Source organism: Monopterus albus, unplaced genomic scaffold, assembly GCF_001952655.1.
Source record: "Monopterus albus unplaced genomic scaffold, M_albus_1.0 scaffold361.1, whole genome shotgun sequence".
Lineage (NCBI taxonomy): Eukaryota > Metazoa > Chordata > Actinopteri > Synbranchiformes > Synbranchidae > Monopterus > Monopterus albus.
The window spans coordinates 248574-258410 of NW_018128241.1; the positions used below are offsets into that span (position 1 = coordinate 248574).

Here is a 9837-nt window from a genome sequence, read left to right on the forward strand (position 1 = left end):
TCTAATGAGACCAGGGAAACAGTGGGAAAAGATCTACTTACATCCTCTGTTAATTACCTGTGAGAATATCTTGTATAATAGGAACCAGGGAACAGAATAACAGCAATTATTTGATCAGTAAAAGAAGTAAACGCCTTAATTCAGGGTTCGAATTACACCATGTTTTCTGGGGGGTGTTTCGTTGCTGTGTGGAAAGTGTCTATGGGAGACAGGCTGCTGAGCTGAGGGGGTGCGCTCCAGCCAGTTGTCACTGATCTGACACCACACACTTTAATATGCATACAAAATAACACATGAAAGCAGCCCATGATCCATGATTAAAAAAACCACTGCCCATGTCCCGCTCAGTCACTTTACAGTCATTGCTGACAGTAGGTGAAGTTAGTTAGACCGTTGCACAGCCTGCACATAGTATCGCTGCTGACATGAGGTTGCTCGCCTTGGAGAGTGTAAATGGCACGACCCACTTTAAGGGAGTAACGTATTAGATGATTTACTGGGTCATGAAAGTTGCCTCTGTTTTCTCATTATTCAAATACTTTGAAAACTGCAGGTAGTCTACTGCGAAGACCAGTTGCCACAAGTGAACGGTGCCCAGGGAGGAGACGTACAGAAAAAGAGGAGAGAGGTAGGGGTGTCAGACTTTTGTTGTTTTATTATCGTTTGTATGCACTTACTTTTATGATGATTAGATGCATGTCTTACGATTTTACGATTACAGCTCCACCAACACCAACACCATTTCTTATTGCTTCTGAGCTCAGTTCTCTCTTGGGGGGATTAAACTCCCTCCCCAGTAAATTGAACACTGTCTTAATTAACGCATTATATTTCTTTTTGATCCAAATTGACCCATACTCATGAAAGATGTCATCTGTTCTTAAAATATCTCCCTATTTACCAGCTGACTGAAAGACCAGATACATCTAAGTTCTGATAAGCATAGATTTTTATTGTTCATTAGAATAAACCTGTTTTCCCAGACAGAAACATTAATTTAGAATAAAGTTGTAACCTATTTGTAAACGCGTTTCCAGTATAGCATGACTTCTTTGGGAAATAGTGATAATGTCATGGCTTATTTATCAACAACAAACATAGAGACAGAAGGTCAATACAAACCAATTTACTTAGGGTTGCAAAGAGGAGTCTGAGCCTTAATGATTTTAACTTTAGAGTCCCATTCATAGAGACAAAAATAGAAAGAACAACTATAAATAGATATCTGCTTTGCATGAGAATTCTAGGTCACTTCACGTTTACTGTTAAGGAAGTAGGCTATTTGAGTAAAATGGAGGTTTAACCATAAACACAGGTGGCATTACACTACCCTGTCATACAGAATAACATAGGCTAAGTGAAACAATAATTCGTGCTGACAGAGTAGGCTACAAGATGAACAGAGTGGTTTATAACATTTTATTAAATCGTTACAAAAGGTTGTTACAAATTGTCTGTACTACAGCTTCTATTCGAGTTAGTCACGAACAAACCTAACATTTCACCGTCCATTGACGCATACATTTAAAGTATGTGGGTTGCGTGTATTTGGGTATTTGTGCGCAAATTAGACGCAGCTTTGACAGTTTGGAGCGATTTTTCCATGGGGATCTTCCGCCTTTGGCGTCACATGACGCTGTAACATTCACATGTCTTGGGAAAAGGAAAAACAGTTTAAACGTGTTATAAACACATTTTAAAATTGAGTTTAGAACACAGCTATAGTGTGTAACTTTTATTTGCTGTAGAACCCGCTGTCCAGTGTTCTCTTTACTAGTGCACTTTTCAGGGTCTTTCAGAGGTTTAAAGTTTTAGACTCTTGGACGAATTTGCCAAAGGCTTTAAACGCAGCATGACACAACAGCGAAGATGGCGTGTTGTGGGAACTGTTTGTGTTGCCAATGTTGCTGCAGAGAAGGAGAAACACGGACACCAGAAGAACTGGTAAGAGAGGAGAAATAATGTTGAAAAGCAAGGCGTCTTTTAATTTTATAATCAGTTTTTTTCTACCGATTTTCCCCTGGCTCTTGGGTTGTGCCATGTAATGTGCCTTAGTTGCTCCACCCTGCTGCTCAGTGATCGTTCCGTTGTCTTTTGCAGGCAAGGTGCAATGAACCGATCCCATCAAAACATAACCCATATGCTGAAACAAAACAATTCTCCTTGCAGTGTGACGTCGCCTCAGGGGGATATTGCTGATGTTTATGGAGAGAAAGGCACTGGACCAAACTCCGTTTCCAAATCATACAATTTAGGGAATCTCTTTTTATTTAAAAGAGCTTCCCATCGTCCTTAACACCATTTAAACGTTTATGACTTATCATAACCCCTTTATTAAATTCGGCGCGCTCGTTAGCCGCATGTTTTACTCTCTATACCCACACCTTTGATTTTGGTGAACCCCTTTACACCAGGACAATTTCGTTTTTGTAAATTCAAGTGTTTCATGGGAGATTGGTGTGCCGATGTCACCTGAAGACCATATGCTGCCCTGAAGCTCAGTGCACTTACTCTCTGTTATATGTTTATGTAATCAACATAAGTCAACTTTAAGTTTACAGAATTCTGAATGGAGTGTGGCGTGTTCTTCTAACCATGCAAGAATGGAGATGCACTGTTTGTTACTGGTTAAACTACTGTATGTACAGTCAAAGTGGTACAAACCTCTGCATGTTGCAAATTAATTGGAAGGCTTTTAATATGTAGCCTAATTTTTGATAAACTGTCCTTACTATGCTTGATGCATTAAAGTTTATATTGTACTCTAATCATAGAATTTGTTTTCCACCCAGACAATTCTTGGGGAAATCCGAGATGAAGAAGATGAGATTCTACCCAGGAAAGACTATGAGGTAAGAAACCACCATTAGGAGAAAGATGGTTCCATGCTGCCTCTGGTACATATAACAGTCAGTGGATGCCTGACCCCACAACATTTGTTTTGACTTTGACAGAGCTTGGATTATGACCGCTGCATCAATGAGCCCTATGTGGAGGTTCTGGAGGGGATGGACAACAAGGTAAGACCAGTTAAAAGTGTCTATTGTTGACTCATTGATCAGATGTGGTAGGTATGCAGATTTGATTATTGTCTTCACCCTCTCACAGTTTGTACGCTCTACACTTTGCTGTGGTGCTTCTCTAGATGTTTTCATGGGTAGAAATTGTCACCCACTAAAGAAGCGTGTAAGACTTGGTGTCCCACAGGGATCAATTTTGGGGCTCTTTTTCGTCTTATTTAGCATAATTGATCTTGCTTAATGTTAGTAAACTGGCTTTGAATATTTGGCTTTGAACAACAGCAGTTTCCTTTATTCTTACAGTAACTTCAGTAACTCTACTGCTATTCTGGATAAGGAACCACATCCCATATTTAACTGGCTTGAGCTAAATAAATCTCTAAGTATTATAAAAACATAAATGACTGTAATTTTGTTTCCTCATAACTCAAAAACCAAGAGTCAAAATGTCTGTATAGGTATCATGAAAGAGCCACTTTAACGTGACTTCTTACAGCAGTGAAAACTACGTCAATATGTCTTTATAAATGTTTTCATCTGCCACCAGAAAGCCAAAAAGTATGAAGCGGTACGGTGGATGATGGTGTTCGCTATTGGAGTCACAGTGGGTCTGGTACGTGCACTTGGGATATGTTGTTTGTCTTTACTAGGGCCCATCCAGTCGCTGTTGACCAGGGAGTGTCTTCATGTCTTTCAGGTGGGCCTGTTTGTGGATTCCTTTGTACGCCTCTTCACCACAATCAAATTTTCTCTGGTTGGTGATTGTATCCTTGAACATCAAAGTTCACCAGTCCACAGTTTTTTATCAAAATGGGTGTTCACTATGCCGTCTGTAGGGTGTGGTCGTATTGTTTTAAATGGTATGATCTTCAGACAATGTTATAATATTACAAATACACAGCTACAACAATTTTATAAGAAAATAATATAGAACATTCCAAGAAGAATACACATACATTTACAAGAATCTTTTTAAATAATATTTACATAATAATAAAGGATCTAAATATTATAACATTTTCTTGTGAAATACAAACTTGATTCTCACAACTTTATAACTTTTTCTCCAATTCAGTGTTATTCTTGAAATCGTTTCTTAAAAATTTACCCTGACAATAATACTGTGTATTATCCTTATATTGTCCTTACTTTTTTTAACTTGTACACTCAGTGGCCACAGGTTAGATACACCTGCAAAGTCTAATTTAATTCAGTAGAACTTATAAATAATTTCTACCTGGTCTACAAAGATATTAATGTTCAGATTTGATTAACAGTGTCGGAGAGATTTGAATTTATATGTTTGTTATTGAGGCAGTAGTTTACAGTGGGACAGCGTTACTTTGAACGATGTCTCTAAACGTAACGCTACAGTAGAATTAACACCCCTCAGAAAGCTTGACCAAAAACTGAACATTACTATAGATGATGTGAAGTTGTCATCACGCCGTGTTGAATTTTGAGTAAATACTTTTAAAGAGACAGGATTGTCCTCAGTGTCGATGGTTACTAGACCTTAACTGAACGCCTCCAGCTGTAGAGAAGTGCAGCAACAAAGGCTGTCTGTCTCTGTCTCTGCTGGAGCTCCTGGCATTTAACATGACCTTCGTGTTCATCGCCAGTGTGCTCGTCCTCATTGAGGTAAGACTCTTCAGATACAGTCCCAGTTTAGGTTTCGGGCCCCATTTCAACCTAGATATCCATAGACTGTGGTGTTGTTTTGTTTATATTTTAAGGAAACTGTTTGTGACACTAGAGACAACACTAACCTGTAGGATGCTAACATGCTGTGTGCTGGTGTCCTGTTATCCAGCCGGTAGCTGCAGGTTCAGGGATCCCAGAAATTAAAAGTTACTTGAATGGAGTGAAGATTCCTGGGATTGTGCGTCTGCGTACTTTTCTCTGCAAGGCTGCTGGAGTCCTGTTCAGTGTGTCTGGAGGTAAAGTCTGACGAGACCATCGTAAAATAAAAATGTTTGTACTGAAGCGGCTGACAGCTGGCATTTTTACCCAAACTCACACTAAATATGAAGCATTTCTTGGAAAATGAACGAAAAGGTTGAATTTTGACCTGGCAAATGGTAAAAAATGATATTTAATAATAATAATTGAATAATATTTCTAACATGATAAATGTATACTCATTTTCCTCTGCAATCTGATTAGAGCTAAACAGTGTAGATAGTGGAAACCTGTTTAGTTTTGGTTTACATAGCTTTTATCCTGTTAAACAAAAGCAGTGGTGGAAAGTAACTAAGAACATTTGCTCAGCTACTTGTGTTCAGTTTTATTTATATATTTATTTTTTAAAAACTTTTTTTAGTATTTAGTATATTTTGTACTTTTACTTTAGTACACTTCATTGGGAAATGTTGTACTTGTCACTCCACTACATTTACCAGGTGCCATGTTATAAATATTACGGTAATGATAAACAAACAGGAGCACTTCCAGCCTTTCTGGCTTGTGATGTTTTTGCAATGAACCAGAGAGTTCAATGTGTAGAAGATATTTATAGTCATCTACACAAATGATATTAGTGATGACATTAAGCAAATACAAAAAATTCTTTTGTGAGCGTAGGAGAAAAGCTGTAAAGCAGTAACCACTGGAAACGAAGTAGCAGCATGTGAATGGGTCACCATGTCAGCTGTCACACAAGCATAAAGAGTCTTTTTTCATGATTTGATGTTGAACATTAAGGTTCAGTGACAAACCAGGCAGAGGCATCATTAACGTCCCTGACTGGTGTTGAGTCAGGCTCGGTGACTCGGTGTGTTTCTACTCAGGTCTGTTTGTGGGGAAAGAAGGTCCGATGATACACAGCGGAGCGATTGTGGGAGCTGGCCTTCCTCAGGTACACGACAGTGATGGGGATGGAGCTGAGCACACAGCTTACGCAGAGACTGACTTTAATTTTATGTTCTGTAGCGAGTAAGACTGAAGTGACAGATTTTAGGGATCATATGTCTGATTACATATACTGTGCAGTACGGCTGTGCAGAGGTTTTAGGTCTCAAAATAAGGTTAAGATGTTTTCAAAGATAATAACCAATCATTTTTATTGACCAATAAAATTATTAAGAGGTTCTGTGAACAATATTTGGTGTTTTGATTGGGTGTTTTTCTATAAAATTAGATTTGATAAAATAACTTCACTTTACTCGGCTCGTCTTGACGTGAAACAGCTCGACTCAGATTGACTAAGCCTGACTTGGCATCATTTGATTTGATTTGACAGAATTTAATATGAATTTCCCAGAAGAGGTTTGATGTCTGTTAAATGGTCGGTTCCTGAGACAGTCGACTCTTACCACCGTGTTCTCCTTGTATCAGTTTCAGAGCATCACTTTCAAGAGGATCAAATTTGATTTCCCTTATTTCCGCAGTGACAGGTAAGGCTGCGGCGCACACTGCTTCCCTGCAAGTTCAGTATGATGCAGATATTTTTAAGCCCATGGCTCATGGTGGTGTGTTTACTGTTCTCAGAGACAAGCGAGACTTTGTGTCAGCGGGTGCTGCCGCTGGGGTAGCTGCCGCGGTTTGGGCCATTTCAACCTAGATATCCATAGACTGTGGTGTTGTTTTGTTTATATTTTAAGGAAACTGTTTGTGACACTAGAGACAACACTAACCTGTAGGATGCTAACATGCTGTGTGCTGGTGTCCTGTTATCCAGCCGGTAGCTGCAGGTTCAGGGATCCCAGAAATTAAAAGTTACTTGAATGGAGTGAAGATTCCTGGGATTGTGCGTCTGCGTACTTTTCTCTGCAAGGCTGCTGGAGTCCTGTTCAGTGTGTCTGGAGGTAAAGTCTGACGAGACCATCGTAAAATAAAAATGTTTGTACTGAAGCGGCTGACAGCTGGCATTTTTACCCAAACTCACACTAAATATGAAGCATTTCTTGGAAAATGAACGAAAAGGTTGAATTTTGACCTGGCAAATGGTAAAAAATGATATTTAATAATAATAATTGAATAATATTTCTAACATGATAAATGTATACTCATTTTCCTCTGCAATCTGATTAGAGCTAAACAGTGTAGATAGTGGAAACCTGTTTAGTTTTGGTTTACATAGCTTTTATCCTGTTAAACAAAAGCAGTGGTGGAAAGTAACTAAGAACATTTGCTCAGCTACTTGTGTTCAGTTTTATTTATATATTTATTTTTTAAAAACTTTTTTTAGTATTTAGTATATTTTGTACTTTTACTTTAGTACACTTCATTGGGAAATGTTGTACTTGTCACTCCACTACATTTACCAGGTGCCATGTTATAAATATTACGGTAATGATAAACAAACAGGAGCACTTCCAGCCTTTCTGGCTTGTGATGTTTTTGCAATGAACCAGAGAGTTCAATGTGTAGAAGATATTTATAGTCATCTACACAAATGATATTAGTGATGACATTAAGCAAATACAAAAAATTCTTTTGTGAGCGTAGGAGAAAAGCTGTAAAGCAGTAACCACTGGAAACGAAGTAGCAGCATGTGAATGGGTCACCATGTCAGCTGTCACACAAGCATAAAGAGTCTTTTTTCATGATTTGATGTTGAACATTAAGGTTCAGTGACAAACCAGGCAGAGGCATCATTAACGTCCCTGACTGGTGTTGAGTCAGGCTCGGTGACTCGGTGTGTTTCTACTCAGGTCTGTTTGTGGGGAAAGAAGGTCCGATGATACACAGCGGAGCGATTGTGGGAGCTGGCCTTCCTCAGGTACACGACAGTGATGGGGATGGAGCTGAGCACACAGCTTACGCAGAGACTGACTTTAATTTTATGTTCTGTAGCGAGTAAGACTGAAGTGACAGATTTTAGGGATCATATGTCTGATTACATATACTGTGCAGTACGGCTGTGCAGAGGTTTTAGGTCTCAAAATAAGGTTAAGATGTTTTCAAAGATAATAACCAATCATTTTTATTGACCAATAAAATTATTAAGAGGTTCTGTGAACAATATTTGGTGTTTTGATTGGGTGTTTTTCTATAAAATTAGATTTGATAAAATAACTTCACTTTACTCGGCTCGTCTTGACGTGAAACAGCTCGACTCAGATTGACTAAGCCTGACTTGGCATCATTTGATTTGATTTGACAGAATTTAATATGAATTTCCCAGAAGAGGTTTGATGTCTGTTAAATGGTCGGTTCCTGAGACAGTCGACTCTTACCACCGTGTTCTCCTTGTATCAGTTTCAGAGCATCACTTTCAAGAGGATCAAATTTGATTTCCCTTATTTCCGCAGTGACAGGTAAGGCTGCGGCGCACACTGCTTCCCTGCAAGTTCAGTATGATGCAGATATTTTTAAGCCCATGGCTCATGGTGGTGTGTTTACTGTTCTCAGAGACAAGCGAGACTTTGTGTCAGCGGGTGCTGCTGCCGCTGGAGTAGCTGCTGCGTTTGGAGCTCCTATAGGTGGCACCCTCTTCAGTCTGGAGGAGGGCTCCTCTTTTTGGAACCAGGCCCTCACTTGGAAAGTGGTATGACACCTTATCCAGTGAACAGAAAGACATCTGAGACAGTTCTGTTCCGTCTGCTGACTCTGTAGTGAGTCTAGAAGAAACCGTCTCCCTCTCTGCTGTTCCATCTTCTGTTGCAGCTCTTCTGTTCCATGTCGTCCACTTTCACCCTCAACTTCTTCCGTTCAGGGATCAACTTCAACAAGTGGGGCTCCTTCCAGCTACCTGGTCTGCTCAACTTTGGAGAGTTCAAGGTGAAGGGTCTCACCACTGAACCAGTCTCTAAGTGTATGTTATGTGTTGTATTTTTGTTCAAGTGAAGCCTGCCTCATTTCCAAAGATTTTACTCTGGGTTCCACACAGCACAGAAACATCTCTCCTCAAAATTGCCAGTCGCCTCCAGCTCTGCTCAGACTCTGGTCACCACAACATGCTCACATACTCAGTCATCCCTGTTCTAAAATGCCACCCCTGGCTTCTGTCCCACATTGGAGTCAGTTCACAAGCCCTCCTCTCACCTTGTCCACAACACGCTCCTTCCTGCAGCCTCTGTTTCTCTTTATTAACCTCCTGTTCCCAGCACCTGGGACCAAACACCGGAGTCTCCTCACAGCTGCGGGACCCAGTGATGAGTTAAAAATGATTTAACATGAATACTGTGACTTTCATCTGAGTGCCAACCTTAGTCACATGGTTGTATTATTATTATTAGTAGTTGTAGTACCAGTAGTAGTCGTATTGTCTGCTTGATGTATCAGCAGAGTAATGTCTCAGTTGAACTTTGCCCATCAGTGTCAAGATGGAGATAAGAACTGCCATCTGTGGACAGCAGTGGACCTGGCCTTCTTTGTCCTGATGGGGGTGGTCGGGGGCCTGCTGGGGGCGCTCTTCAACTGCATGAACAGGAGCCTGGCCAAGTATCGCATCAGACACATCCACCCCAAGGCCAAGTTTGTCAGGTGCTTGTTCCCACTTCTGTCAGAGATGTCTTTAACACCAGGTACGCTGTTAAGATATGGGTTTGTAATTACAGAAGTTGATCTGATCAATGCACTCTTCCAGAGTTCTAGAGAGTCTGCTGGTTGCCATGGTGACAACAGTGGTCATATTTGCAGCTTCCATGTTGTTGGGCGAATGTCGTGAACTGTCTTCACCCACAACCTATAACACCACGGTAACTACTGGCTCGTTCCTCCATCATTACAGGACTGAGCCAGACGCTCAGCTCTTTTGAATGACTGTTTAAATGTTTGGTGCAGCGTTTATGTGCGCACTATCTGCATCCGGCGTCTTGTATGTATGATCCCGAATTAAGCCGTGTGGCTTGTTGTTTCAGGTGTCAAGCAG

At 40.3% G+C, this 9837-nt stretch overlaps 1 protein-coding gene across 1 annotated transcript in view; it reads left to right on the forward strand.

Annotated features, from left to right (window-relative positions):
- Positions 1 to 1701: 1701 nt before the first annotated feature.
- Positions 1702 to 9837, forward strand: part of clcn6 (chloride channel 6) — a 15609-nt gene continuing 7473 nt past the window's right edge. Inside the window, exons 1-13 of the mRNA XM_020585295.1 lie at positions 1702 to 1944; positions 2793 to 2852; positions 2955 to 3020; positions 3568 to 3633; positions 3718 to 3784; positions 4555 to 4661; positions 4834 to 4960; positions 5810 to 5877; positions 6357 to 6415; positions 8376 to 8511; positions 8631 to 8744; positions 9283 to 9449; positions 9553 to 9663. Of these exons, the coding sequence (XP_020440951.1) occupies positions 1870 to 1944; positions 2793 to 2852; positions 2955 to 3020; positions 3568 to 3633; positions 3718 to 3784; positions 4555 to 4661; positions 4834 to 4960; positions 5810 to 5877; positions 6357 to 6415; positions 8376 to 8511; positions 8631 to 8744; positions 9283 to 9449; positions 9553 to 9663 (1223 nt within the window). The 5' untranslated portion in view covers positions 1702 to 1869. The remainder of the gene's footprint in view (positions 1945 to 2792; positions 2853 to 2954; positions 3021 to 3567; positions 3634 to 3717; positions 3785 to 4554; positions 4662 to 4833; positions 4961 to 5809; positions 5878 to 6356; positions 6416 to 8375; positions 8512 to 8630; positions 8745 to 9282; positions 9450 to 9552; positions 9664 to 9837) is intronic.